At 44.3% G+C, this 15,067-nt stretch overlaps 1 protein-coding gene across 14 annotated transcripts in view; it reads left to right on the forward strand.

The window, feature by feature from the left end:
• Positions 1 to 15,067, forward strand: part of si:ch211-285f17.1 (sickle tail protein homolog) — a 114,436-nt gene that overhangs the window by 64,293 nt on the left and 35,076 nt on the right. The window contains exon 1 of one of the 14 annotated variants that reach the window (XM_056433504.1): positions 9,416 to 9,437. The exons of the other annotated variants lie outside the window; for them this stretch is intronic. Coding sequence (XP_056289479.1) covers positions 9,435 to 9,437 — 3 coding nt within the window. The 5' untranslated portion in view covers positions 9,416 to 9,434. Of the gene's footprint in view, positions 1 to 9,415; positions 9,438 to 15,067 lie in introns of those variants that run through there. 14 annotated transcript variants of the gene reach the window in all.

The following is a 15,067-nucleotide window of genomic DNA, read 5'->3' on the forward strand; positions in this document are numbered from 1 at the left end:
TTCACCCTTAAAGAACAATTTACCTGCAGAAGCTCCCCACGACCCGAACGACATGGCACGAGCGTATAAAGCGATCATTGCAGAGCAAACGATCGACTGCGAACTGAAGTTACGCGGTAACAACGGGACATATCTCGCAAGATGGTAGGCTAAATATGGAGTATAGTATAGGCATTTTCTTTCTGATTACATGCTGTTGGTTACTGATATTACGGATACATGTGGTGCAATGACGTTATAATAGATATATGTGGTAAAGGAACCATTACGTGTGAGAGTTGGTCAATTCAAATTTACATATATTTAGGTGTCAATTGAGCTTTTCTAAAGATCCAGCATGACTTTCAGAATCGATGCAACTAGTAGAACACAATACCCTTCAAGTAATTGCTTTGTATGGTCTTATTCTTGTCATGCATTGACTGTATTATTGTGTTAACAGTTTTCAATGTTCGGAGATTTGCTTTGTTTCTGGCAATTTGATTCCATTATATTATCTTTGATGTGTCCAGGGTTGGTGTATGTGTACATACAATAAGAAGCAGCAAGAGGAGGACTATTTTATTTTGTTTATGTATGTGCTTTGTATAGACAATTATGTCTGGGGTTGTTCCAGGGTCATAGATCATTTAGTTTTGAATATACTGGTCTTATTAACAAGGGGTTAACTAATGGTTAAGTTACTATAAAAAACTGTAAATCCAATATGGGTTATGAAAAAGCGTTTTCAAGTTCCTCTCTCAGCTGATGAATTGCTGACATAACAATGGGAGATTAAATGATCTGTTGGTGCTGATATGCAGATTTTGGGATAAAACTACTCGTATGTGATCAAACAGGATTTATCCAGGGCCGACACTCCCACTCAAATTTACGAAAACTATTCAATGTTATCCATTCGGCCCCATCAAGGTGCCCGGAGGTAGTGGTTTCTCTTGATGCAGAGAAGGCCTTTGACCGGGTCGAGTGGAAATATCTATTTGCTGCCCTCAAAAAATTTGGTTTCTCTGAGGAATTCACTGCCTGGATTAGACTACTATATTCCTCTCCCTTAGCAGCTGTAATCTCGAACAATACTAAATCTGACTACTTTCCCCTTGGACGGGGAACAAGACAAGGGTGCCCTCTTTCTCCTCTTTTGTTCGCTCTCGCCATTGAGCCCCTAGCAGTGGCACTGCGACGCTGTGGGGGCTTTAAGGGTATACCTCGGGGTGATTTGGAACTAAAAGTTTCTCTCTACGCGGATGATTTGCTGCTGTATGTCTCTGACCCCTCTCTATCTCTTCCCTATATTCTAGATATCCTGAATCAGTTTGGGAAAATATCAGGATATAAGTTAAATTTGCAAAAAAGTGAACTTTTCCCTCTAAACTCTGAAGCAGAGGCACTCCCCTCCAGCCTTTTCCCCTTTAAGGTGGCCCGGGATGGCATTAGGTACTTGGGGATTGAGGTCACGCGGTCCTTCCACTCTACTTTTAAAAATAACTATATTACCCTTTTGAATAAATGCAAACAGGATATGACTCGCTGGGCCTCATTACCATTATCATTAGTGGGTCGTGTTAACCTAGTTAAAATGATAGTATTACCCAAATTTTTATATCTCTTTCAAAATATTCCTATCCTGATTAAAAAAATCTTTCTTTAAAAATCTTGATAAAAATATAATCTCTTTCATATGCAAAACTCAACTCCAAAGACCAAAGCGAGCGGGAGGCTTAGCTTTACCTAATTTTCTCCTTTACTATTGGGCATGCAATATCCAGAAGCTACTACACTGGTGTGAAGACAGTCCAATTGAGGGAAAAGGCGGACTGGGTACAAATAGAATTCTCCTCCTACCAGCACCATCTCAGCTCAGTGGTCTGTGCAGCCCTGCCTCTTCTTAGCAATAACTTGAGTACAAACATAATAGTAAATCACACAATAAGAATATGGGCTCAGTTTAGGAGACATTTTGGGCTGCAAGCAGCCTCCACCCGCTCCCCCATTAAATGTAACCTTATGTTTACTCCCTCATGTACAGATAACGCATTTGGTCTGTGGTTTGACAAAGGGATTAGATCAATCCATAATTTATACATAGAAGACACGTTTGCTTCATTCTCCCAATTATCGCAAACCTATGATCTACCGAAGAACAATTTATTCCGCTACTTGCAGATCAGGAGCTTTGTAAGAAACACGTTTAACTCTTTTCCAAACAAGCCCTTGAAATCTCATGTTGACAGCCTCCTAGAACTGAACCCGAATAGTAGAGGATTGATATCCCAAATTTACGGGCTCATTAATGATATCAACCCACACTCCTTGGAAAATGTAAGAATGGCCTGGGACTCCGATCTTGGAGTGGTTATAACAAATGACCAATGGGACTCTATTTTAGATTTGATATACACGTCATCTACATCCGCTAAACACAACTTAATACAGCTGAAAGTGGTACACAGGGCGCATTACTCTAATGCTAGACTGGCAAAATTTACCCTAACTCTGACCCATTATGTCCTCGATGTAGAGGCCAGCCAGCAGACTTGTTGCATATGTTCTGGCTGTGCCCTAAACTCGCCAACTTTTGGTTAAGTATTTTTAAAGCGTATAGTGAGATGTTTATGCTCAATTTGACCCAGACCCAATTTGCGCACTCTTTGGCTTAATTCCAGAGGAAGTCCGTATCCGTTTACCAAATAAAGCCAATGTGATCATAGCCCTCACGACGCTTCTTGCTCGACGTTTGATCCTTCTGAGATGGAAGCAGCGCGCCCCCCCATCGTTACCCCACTGGATCAAAGATGTCATGTATTTCCTGACACTTGAAAAAATCAAATATACCCTCAGAGTGTCCTCCCAAACCTTTAGTAAAGTATGGAGACCTTTTCTAGAATACTACGACTCCTTACAAGAACCTCTCGACATAGACTAAGGTGGATCCGCTCCAGAGCAACAGTGAGCATCCCCCCTCCCCTCCCCTTGTTGTTTTTTGTTGTTGTTTTTTCTGTTTTTGTTTTTTTGTCCTTTAGCCATTACTCATTCTCTTTTTTACATGCAACTTCTCACTTTGTTAATTTTCATTTCCAAATTGCTTTACATTACCTGATGGATTAATCTAATTATTTGATTCTGTTTACATTTTCGTCTCCTGAATGTACCTGAAATTACCTGAATGTATTGTATAAATTCTGTAGCCTGTAACCCTACAGTGGGTGGGGTGGGTGGGTGGGTGGGGTAAGGGGGGGGTCGGGAATGAGGTTTTAAATTTTAAATCTGTAATTGCCCTGAGACAAGTGTGAATCCTCTTCCCTGGTGGGATAAAAACTGTGAAAATCAATAAAACATATTTTTTTTTAAATTAAAAAAACTACTCGTATGTTATTCAGCTGTTGGAAGAGATGAGTGGTGATTGCTCTTGAGTTCATGTCAGGGAAGAAAACACAAGATGTTATCAGAAAGCAGACTGGTTTGAACAGGAATTTCTGGCAAATGAACACAGAGCTAATACATTTAAAAAAAAAGATAATTGAAGACCGTATTTGACGTCATCTTGTGATGTCAATATGAATGCAACCATTCCCCGCTAATATTAACGGCAGAAAACAAAAGATGACACGTTTATTGAAGCGTTTGTCATTCTGTGTCCCCCCGGGGAGGTGAAATTAATGATTCTGCGTTAAAGGAAAACCATAAAGGAAACAAGTCAAGTGGCTGATAGGCAGCGCAGCACGGAGGTTCTCACGCAGGCATTAAAGTGCCGACGATACAGGAAAGACGACATCGGTGGCAACAATGCACGCTTCACAGGTGAGAAAGAGTTGTCTCCGGAGGTTTGAGTTACAAAAGCGGGGATTTATCAAGGTCAAGCAAAGGTTGGGGAGATGATATCGCTTCAGTCTGAAAGGTGGATGACCCCACTCCACCCATCATGACTGCACACACAAATGCATGCACACACACACTGACTATAATGTACCCCTCAATTCTTCCCTCACGTCCTTCTGTGATCTCTAAACCCGCTACAAAAGCGAGTGGTTTAATTTCCTCCTCCTCTCATCAGGCTAGCATAAACCTGGATGCCACCCAAGGGAGATGAGATAATATCCCATTGGCCTGCGTGCCACCCATCCTTTCGACTCTTTCTCTCTTTCTGTGTGTGTGTGTGTGTGTGTGTGTGCTCGCGGGGCTTTGACGAGCACACACTGAACTGCTTGACCGATCACAGAACCACACACACACACACAATTCCCTTCTTCCGCTTGTGTGTCAGTGTATGTGTGTGATGAGCTGTGACTTGTGAGGCCCCCGGTTTCTCTACAGAGTGCAGCGGTCATGTACAGCTGTTTGCAGCTGTGGGCACCAGACAGACAGGCAGGCAGGCAGGTCTGTCACCCCCTGACTGTGATAATCCATTGGCTGATGAGAGCACAGATACAGTAGCAGCGTGAGTCACAACAGGTTGCGTGTGTAAGTGGTCTGTGCCGAAGAAAGGTGATGTCAGGTATTTCTATGCACCAATCACAGACTGGACAATACGATGACCGGATTCAGACAGCAGTTTGCTTCTGTTCCAACAAGGATGCATTTAAGACTGAAGATGTTTTTAATTTCTGGCTTTTCAATCCATCACAATGCAGTCTCTCATACTTGTAATGTGTATTTTGTCTTTTTTTTTAAAAAAATTTGGAAAACCCGTTTTCGGTTGTTTGCCATTGAAATGATGGCACACATGTTGAACATGTTGAGAGCTGCTGTCTGCGTGCACTAAAAAGCCAAGATGCCGTGCAACCCTTCGAAATTAAAAGCACATTATGCATTGAATGAATATAAATGTGTTTTATTCAACTACAAAATAATATCGCAAATATAGCATTGGTGGAAGTAGGCATAATCGATTATTAGTAACACGCCAGCTGTTAGTTCTTGCTATATACCAATTCATGTTGAGAAAAAAAGCCACATAAATACTGCTCGTTTGTCATTTATACACAGTAAATGTACTGTAAACTTTCCCTCCGAGTCTGCAACATTTGGCCGGACCCCCACACACTTCACTCTGTGGGCTCCTGGCTCTGCTTGCTACACTCTTGCTCCCTAGAAGCAAGGTCGGCTAGATAACGCTGAGAGAGATCTGATCAAAGAATAGGGAGGGAGTTTTGGGAGGATTGTTTTTTAACTAAACTGCACAAAGTAAAATAATCACCCTTTGTCTTCCACTCTTGGCCCAGTATTCATGCAGCATCACAAGAGTGGACAGAGATGATCTGGTAAGCACACATGCAGATTATTGCACACTGAAACATGTTGACCCATGTGATATTTTCACAAAAGCCCTCTTTGTCACGGCCTGTATTGCACCTTGTGTCTGAAATCACACAAGCAGACACTGTGTGCAGCAGGTCTGCAGCAAAACATCTGCTTCGGATCATCATCAAACCTCCTCCTGCCGGCCATCGGGAACAGGAGCGGCACTGTTTTTAATAGCATCTGCCACCTCGGCACCGAGTGACAGTTTGAACGCGACGCTGCGAGTAACACAAACAAGAAGCACGAGGTTAATGACGGGCATGCGTTGACCTGCCGGTTAATAGGGGTTATGTGGCGGGGGGGGGGGGGGGGGGTGCAGCACCCCAACTGAGAGGACAAGTGGTCCGTGGAGCGGCGCCACGGCTCTGTCTAATCCTGAGTGGGGAGGGGAGGGGGGCAGCGGGGGTTAAGCCACTGACAGAAAGCCCGGATGGACCTGCCTCTGATCACCGCTGATAATGAGTCAAGCCAGACTGAATTTTACACACAAACGCAACACCAGTGTGTTAATCAGACCGAGCTCTTTTCAGTGTACTGCGCTGCAGCTCGTCTCACCAACAGCAGTCACAGTTGTCTTCAGGTGTGTGGTTGCTCCTCTAGTTTAACAGGCGGGTGGCGGGATGGAGGATCCGACAAAGTGCAGGTTTTCTTGACATATTAGCTGAGAATGGGGGAGAAATGTCTGGGACCTCTTTAACCTTCCGCCATTACATTCCTTTAGGGTGCAATTAAGGCCGTTTGTCAATACAGTAGTTTGCAGCCTGAGGAGCATTCCTTGACTTGGATCACCCTGGCTGCCGCTACGCTGCAGCACACCGGCAGAAACAAACGTATCCAACGTTTGAATTTTGCAATGCATTGCCACTCACAACACTCGATGAGTTTAACTGTCAGTTACTGAAGAGCCGACGCCCTCAAATGCCACATCCTTCCCAGTAGTTACCTGTTCGGTTGGTTTTTAAAAGTTTCCTTGGTTCTCGAAGGAGGCCCAAGGCTTCAGGCATCGTTGTCATCCTTCCCATTCTTTGTTTGTTCAGCAAGTTTCAATGCCAGTCGTGAATGGACAAAATGTTCTGCGACCAGTCAGGATGATATGACGCACATGCTGTCGTGTTCATGCTTCACATCGAGAACATCCTTCATTTTGATGGCACATCTGTTCATATCTCTTTCTACATTGACAAATATATTACACGTTTTATGACCGCTCCAGGGGGGGGGGGTTCACCTTGTTTTCTCTATCTGCACCGCTGCTATCTTTGCATGCAGCCTGACATCTGGACTCCACCTTGGGCCAAAGGTATGAGCCTAACTTCAAAAGGCAAATCAGACACAGACGCACATGGGGATGAGTTCCCCGCTGACGGGGCCGGCTCCAAGCATCTGGCTCAAACCTTATTTTGATCCCCTGTGCTTTACTTCCAGTCGGCCCTTCTCGGTGCAGACAAAGGGGTGCAGTGTGGTTGTGGGGCACAGCAAAGCCTGGCGGGCAACTCAGGCTCAAGGTCAGACTTGTTTTTCTAAATGTTTCAAACACATCTTCAACAGATAGAATGAGAAGGAGGTTTATATTTTACTAAACAATAATGACATAGAGTTATAGACGACTGGGAACACCTGGGATAGGAGTAAGTGTACGGTGGGAAAGTATGTATTTTAGCCATCAGCAGCAAATGGTTCATGTTTTGTACCTGTTGGTTGAATGTGTTGCTTCACACTTTGCAGGTGGGAGCTAAAAAAACAACGAAAAACAGAACATATAAAACTGTAAGCATCAGGGCGTGCTGTTGTTTATTGACAGTTGAGTTGTCATGACTTATTACATCACTGAGTCATCCAGAGCTAAGAGCTCACAATTGTGTGTGAGCAATGTTTCTCATTGTCTCTCAGAGGGCAAAAAAGGGTAATGTTACGATCAGTCAACACGAGGATAAAAACAATGGCTGGTTATAAAAAATACGCATGACAGATAAGCACATAAAATAGTCGGTATTACACTTTCAAGTATAAAATAAACTAAAGCTGATCACTTTTTTCAGGAGATTCAGAAACTTTAAATGCAGTTCAGCACGGTGGCTCAGTGGTTAGCACTGTCGCCTCACAGCAAGAAGGCCCTGGGTTCGAATCCCGGTCGTTCCAGGTCCTTTCTGTGTGGAGTTTGCATGTTCTCCTCGTGCCTGCGTGGGTTTCCTCCGGGTACTCCGGTTTCCCCCACCATCATAAAGACATGCACCGCAGCCTCACCCCGGTTCGTATGGATGTGAATGAATGTTGGTGGTGGTCGGAGGGGCCGTAGGCGCTGATTGGCTGCCACGCTTCCGTCAGTCTGCCCCAGGGCAGCTGTGGCTACTGATGTAGCTTACCACCACCGGGATGACTGTGTGTGTAGATGACTACTGGACTCTGGACTCTGTAAAGCGACTTCGGGTATTTAGAGAAGCGCTATATAAAATAAATGATTATTATTGTTATTATTAAGTTAAATTAAAACTTCAGTTTAGTCCTAATTTTCGGACTCTTTTTCTCCATACACAGAAACTCTCTTCTGGCAGAGCGGGTATAATAAATCTCAGTAGAGCAGCGCATGTTGTTAATTAGGCATGAATAGCAAAACCATTATCAGGGCTGGTTTTATGGGACGAAAGAGGAGACTTGACATTTGACAAAATACTGTGATTTATAACCAGCCCAGACTCCCAATATATTGTTCTGGAATAATGGTGCAAAAAGCTTCAGCTTCGGCAGCACTAGAATAAAGCCCCTTTGATCCCAGTAGATTATATGCGCGTTTCTGTGCGTGCAACATGATGTCGAGGATGCAGGACTCCGGTTTCTCGGGAGAGAAGAAAGCCGTCTTTGTTTTGGTGACCACAGGCTCAGAGCCACACACACATCCACACGTTCTCAGATATACTTCCAGAGAGGCTCAAATTAGACCTGGAAGGTGATTTTCTTTCAGGAGAGACGGACCGGGTTCACGTGAGGACGTGTCATATGAACGGGCCATCGGAAACATGAGCATGGCTCCGTCCACTGTGCATATGCAGATGGGTGCTCTTTGTGTTTCAGCACGCAGGGGTCCTGTGTGAGTGAGTGTGTGTGTGTGGGTGTGTTTGTGTGGGTGTTATCCTGGGATAATGTTCGTGTTCCCAGGTTAAATGTGTTTTACTTGTTGATAAAGTGATTTTAAAGAACAAGTCTTGACAGATCACGGCTCTGCAGCCCCGTTGGCATATAGTTGGCATGTATTTTTTGGGGTTAGAGACGCAGTGAGCGAAAAGACTTAATACTTTTTGTGGGCGTGTGCAAATCATTGCATGCGAGACGAGTAAATGATCTGTGTTGGTATAAGTCTGGACCTGTCATTTTATGCAAGGCCTCGCCTTGAACCTGCCGTTTAAAAGTCAAAAAATCTAGTCCAGCAACACCAATGGCTCTTCCTGCAATGATTCTAACATTCATCATTGTAATATTTTTTGCATTGGTATTTGAATGTGTTGAGCGTGTGGTCGTGCATTCGGTGTCTCTGAGTGTGTGTGTGAGTGTGTGTGTGTGTGTGTGTGAGTGTGTGTGTGTGTGTGTGTTCTATAGGACGAGGGCCTGCTGAGTTTATCTATCTTGCATATGCTGTGAGGATTCCTGAAGGTAGAGCAGGGTCTTATCTCCTCTGGACACTACTGTCATTTCTCTGTCTTCAGCCACAGCCACTGGGCAGTGAGATGGAAGCTGTGTTTGGACATGTGGAGATTGGACATGTGGAGATTGGACATGTGGAGATTGGACATGTCGATTAGCGTTTGTGCTGCCGTTTTCTAATGAAATGCATTTTTTTTTATGCCCTGAATGGAAACTTTATGTAGTGTTAAAGCTGTTTTGCGGATCCTATTTTCTACTCATAGGCTAGCTGAGGAAATATTTGAACGTTGTGATTCGCACAGACCTCCCGAATTCTAAGTCTCGCAGTCGTGCACCAATGCATAGCGTCAGACATTCAAAAAAGCGGGGGCATCCGCTGTGAGTTACATCAGAAAGGGAAGGGAGCAGGATGGGGCGGCTGTACAGAGGGCTGAAATAACAAGTGGAGGAAATGATCCTGTTTACAGTCACTGCTGGAAGGATATCGCTGTTGGTCTGATATGGTAAATACTGCGTTTATGTTTTTAAGACGATTTAAAATGTGATGTCCTTGGTTGAAATGTTCTTGAGTCATGACTCATGAATTCCGTTTGAAAGGTCTTTTCAAACTTGTGTGGCGACTCAAGACTCAAAGAGTTTTCTACTCCGCAATTTCCCACTGGCCGATATATATCTGATGGTCACGCAAAGTTGACTTTTGTAACCTCTGTCATTCACGGGGTTGGGCGATGTCTGCCGGTGATAACCGTGACTAAGTCATGTATGCGTGAGTGGGTGAAATCAATGGGACGGCGCGGCTCAGTTGTTGGAAATGTCAGTGGCGGAAGAGATAGTCATCTCGCCTCCTCTGAACGGGGTCAGCAGTCACAGCATTGTGCTTTCATTGGCAGTCTGAATGGCAGATCTGCTTGTTTATATTCCACTTGCCAATCTCACATTGTGTTGATGATAACGGCTGTGGTTATTTTTCTGCCCAAATACTTTTGACATGGTCTTTTGATTAGAATCGTAGGACTCGGACCGCCGCGACTTCTGGCTTCACCTCCACTGTCAGCTTTGACTGTGGACACTATATAAAATCATCTACTTTTAACACACGAATTAACAAGCGGGCCCATTTTTTTTTTTTTTTAAGGTCATCTGGGGATTTGGATGAAGGGATTAGAGGAGGAATGCATCAGAGGAAGGAGGGAGAGAGGGATGTGGTAGCAATGAATGGGAATGGATGACTAGGGGATTTCGGTATAATGTCATTAAGGCTGGAAGAGACAAAGGATGGTGGTCTGTCCACAGACAGCATATGGGCTGAGCGCTGACTGGTTGACTGACAGGGGCTTTATGATTCAAAAGTTGAGTGTTAGATCCGCGGCTGTTTTTAATGAACTCTTGCTCTCGAACTTTTGTTCTTTCGTGGATAAACTGTAACACTGTGCACCGATTCTCAAGGACACGCATTCTGAAAGCATCTCACCCAAATGTGACGCTTACCACACTGAGCCGATGCTCCACGTTGAGTAGCATGTCACGATGAGATCAGTTAAGTAAGTAAGGGTTTAAACGTCTGCCGTCTTCTGTGTATGCGTTTGCCATAGAGATCAGGCCAGGTAATTACATTTCGCTCAATTCCCGCTTCCTAAAGCTCGTGCCAAATTATTAATTACAATAATTAAGTGGGAAGCTGTGCTCACAACACCGTAGTTTGTGTTTAAAGCCATGCAAGCTTCCACTTCCACTATCGTGTTAGTATTTGTTCACATCTAGAAAGACAATATAGAGTCAATGCAACTTGTTTCCCTGGTTACCCGTATGCGTTTGCTCACTCTGTGTACACCAGAAATGATGCCCGAATTCACGCTATTGTATTCGGACCCTGTTAGTGGCTGTAGATAAATGCGTAAAGGTTATATTTAGCAGTTTACCATCACATTTTTCCAAAATGATGGAGCCCAAAAACTAAAAACATCTACAGATGTCGGGAGAATCTTTCTTTTTTATAAGGTGAAAGCCACGCTGTGTTATGAGTACGCTATTATAACCCCAATGTTGTTGAATATATTAGAAAGTAGTCCCCAATCAGTGGGCTTTGTGGAGGCTGGTAGCAGGTGGGGTGCATGATGCTCTGGCAGCTTTCTCCATGCAGGCTCCGGCTGGAAGCCGCCGTTATTCTTAACAATTGTGATTTACTTTAAAGGCCCCGTCTCGGCGCCGCGTGTCAGGCTGTTTGTCAGGAGCTAAGACAGGGGCAGCGTGATATAACATAATCTGTTCTGCTTGGTGAAATTGTGCGAGATTGTCCCTTCAGCTTCAAAATTGATCTGTACAATTTCCAGACGCGTACAAATGAAAAGCACCCGTCCCGGTACCTGCACGCTCGCGTGAAATGCTGCCGTTTGGAAGAGGGTGCAAAGTGTTTTATAACGCATGTAAATCATTTGAATAATACATTTGTTTTGGGTGTGCAGACATGCACGTGCACAGACCTGAGCACAGTGTTTGTTAAACCACTGGAGCGTAAATGTTTTTTAGGATGTCCTGGGTTCGGGTCAGATTTTCTGGAACAATGGCTTGACTCACTCGTGCATACGCTCAGTCTGTCTTTGTATCCCTCTGTTTCAAACACACACACACACACACACACACACACACACACACACACACACACACACACACACACACACACACACACACACACACACACACACACACACACATTTGAACTGCTTCCTTTCTTTTATCAGTTTTTTTCCGACAAGCATGGTTGCTTAATCGCGGCCTGTCAACATTGCATTCCACTTGACATCCATTTGTTCTAAAGCTGCTGCAAGCAGTGCATTTAGATGAGGCGGCGAGCCTGCCGCTCTCAGAGACTCTCATCATGACGACTGACTCTTTGACAAAGGTGGCAACCCGCTGACATTGGCTACAGCACTTCACAGACAGCCATCCTTCTCGTTGACATTTCCAGATGTCTCTGACACTCCTGAGATCTGTCTCCTCGACGCGTTTCTTCTCAAGGGGCTCTTTTCGTGACTCTTCAACCTGTCACAGTCCTATGAGCTAATGTCAGCGTCTCGGTTCCACATTCATCATAGCTGTCGGAGCAAATGTGGCGTACAGAGGGAGCCGCTGCTGAAAAAGCCGAATCACAGGCTGTATGGTTTTGACTGAAGCGGGGGAAATCACTGGCGTGGAATGCCCCATAGGTGCGAGCGGGTTGAAGCTGGTTTTACGGTGGCAATCAGCGGTCGGCCTGTGGTTTTCACATCTGGACGCTAAAGCGGTATGGGGTTAGCCAGGATAGGCAGTTGCTTATTATAATGCGAGGCTTTTCGGCAATATCAGAAGGAGCTATTGTCGGTAAAATGATCCGAGTTTGCATGCAAGAGGAAGAGGGAGAGGGAGAGGGAGACAGTGGAGTTCATCTGGACTAAATGGTTGACCTTTGGAGGGGACACCTCATTTGTCAGGTGTGGACTGGCGCGTAGTGGTTTAACTTAATTACCTCTTTTCCAAAGGGAGGTAGAAGGTCTCATTTGCAATTTCCTGCACTTTTATATGCGACTGTTTCCGCTTTAAATAACTTTTTCTCCCGTGCAATTCTTCTCCAGCTGTCGCACAGTGCTTATATAAACACACGATTGTGATTTCTTTGACATGGAAAGCGACGGTTTTAATTAACGCACTTAAAAGTAAAACAAGACGGTCACAAAATATTTAACTACTAGCTTATCCTGTGAGACTTCAGTGAACCGTGTCAGGAAATTGATACCGCTCTCCTATCCGTTCATTAAAAAGAAGCTGAAGCCAGGAGGCGTTAGCCTAGCTTAGCATAGAGACTTGAAACATGGGGTCCATATACAGTCCGTCTTCCCCACGAACGTTTGACAAAGTGATTGTGTATTTTTCCAATATCTGATACTGTTCCTGTGAAGCCTCTGCTCCTCTACATTTCCATATTTAACTGTATATGTTCTACTAAATGTGCCTGATGGTAAGGCCGGGCAAAATTCAGCAGAATCATATTTTGAAGATATTCATATTTCATTTAATTTTCTAACACATTTTTTGTTAGTCAGTCAGTTGAAATACAAAAACTAATTTTTTTTCCCAAAAATATATTGTTTAATTATAGTTGATTTGATCCCAGCCCTCTCTGATGGCTATAGTATACATTTAGTTCACCAAGTATGATTTCTTTCATGCAATATTCCAAATAAAATATGTGAAGTAAACATTTATCTCAGTTAAAGATGAACTGCAGGTTTGTCTTTGGTATTTTACAATATATTTGATTACACTGCCAGACCAGTCTAAAATAATTACAAACTGTGGATGATGGAGGATATGATTCAGCATTCAGTGACACGGTAGCATTTGAGAAGACAGAACCGCCGTGTGGGAGGGCTGTTTGGACCCAACACTCATTAATCATTCCGTATTCATATTACATTTCCCTCCACATTTCTGGTTTCAGGTGACCCGTCTACTGCGTGTGACCCCTTTGTTATAAGAGGTCCCGATCATCATGTATTAACAGTGTACGGGCTTATTTTTTATTCATGTATGTTTAATCTGTGGGTGCTGCAAGCCTAAGCACATTTCAATGGAATTACCGGAGTTGTTGAGTGATGGCTCAGCAGTTTTGCCTGCTGTGTCAGGTCGCTGCATCACATACAGTAAACGCTTGCTCACTATAACTCAGCAAATTCAAATTAATGTATTGAATAGAAAGTATTAAATGGTGGGGTTTCAAGGATTTCTGTCAGTCCTGATTAAGCTGAAATAAGCTTATCATATGGAAACTCTCTGCTGTAAGATTGTGTTGAAGACACATTTACAACTAGGTTCTCCCTTAAAATCTCGTTGGTCTGCTGTTGACATTGATTTGTTTCCATGGTTCCTCTGTTTTTGTTTGATGACCATTTCTTTTTCCATCTCGCCCTCCCACTGGCATGTGCGAGCCATTTGCTTTATATTTTATTCTTCTCTCCTTTTTTCTCCCATCAGTCTTTGCAGGGCATGCTCTCCTCCCTTCACTCTGAGCTTGACATTCAGAGGTACTTGATGAAAATCCAGTTGCCCCACAGAGTCAGTCAGTCTTTTATCATATCTGCATCATGCCAGTGTGTGTGTGTGTGTGTGTGTGTGTGTGTGTGTGTGTCTACTTTGCATGTGTGCATCCTCACGAGCATCTACTGTGTGACCATGTTCAAACCCTGATGCCTCCGTGCCTCTCAGCGTACGCCCTGTCTGGGCCTGCCGAGCGCACTGGTCTGGCTGCCAGGATAAAGCCGCTCTGGCCATGAACGCCTCCACCACTGTCAACTGCACTTCATATGAGAAGCTTACGTTCTTAATTCGTCCGTACGCATACGAGTGTGAGAGAAGCGCAGCGCGTGCATGCCGGTGCGTGCTCGAGATAACCCGGTGGACCCGGCTTTGTGTCTCCGGCTGCATTGAGCTCGACAGCATCGCACTGCCGGGGGAAGAAGAGCGTATCATAAAGAGCCCAGTGTTCGCTGACCTCTCTGGTCCCACCTCGTCCCTGTGGAACAGATCACCTTACAGGCACTGTCGTATCTGGTCACACATTGTCTTATTGTCGCTGTGGCTCGATGTAGATCAGATTACAAGGGATCCTCAAGTCTTCGATGACACAATTCTTGATCCTTAATCAGTGGTATAAACAAAATGTACCCACACTGCAGGTTTCTTGTTGATCTCTTTTGCCATCATGCCGGGTTTGAACTGTTCGTCATCGATTGTTAGCTTTCGACCCTGGGCTGGCTCAGGCAGGTGCAAATTAAAATCTAAAAGCTGAGACTCCTGCAGCATGATCGGAGGTGACGTTTAGTTGCTGTGATGCGCGACAGCAATGAGCAGCGTTAGGTGTGTGAGCGTGCATCAGCGGCATCCAGTATTAACACCTCTCTGCCTTTTTGCGTGACTGCAGTCGTTTGGTATATTTAGTTGTGCCGGAGTCACACATCACCTTAACAGCATCTTTATCCCCACCGTCCAAATGCATCATATCTTAAGGAGTATGTTTAACACTTATTAGATGATGAGAGCGCTTGGTCGTCAAGAATGAGACGCTCATGCATGTACTGTATCATTGTGTGTGTGTGTGTGT

Source organism: Pseudoliparis swirei, chromosome 16 (assembly GCF_029220125.1).
Source record: "Pseudoliparis swirei isolate HS2019 ecotype Mariana Trench chromosome 16, NWPU_hadal_v1, whole genome shotgun sequence".
NCBI lineage: Eukaryota > Metazoa > Chordata > Actinopteri > Perciformes > Liparidae > Pseudoliparis > Pseudoliparis swirei.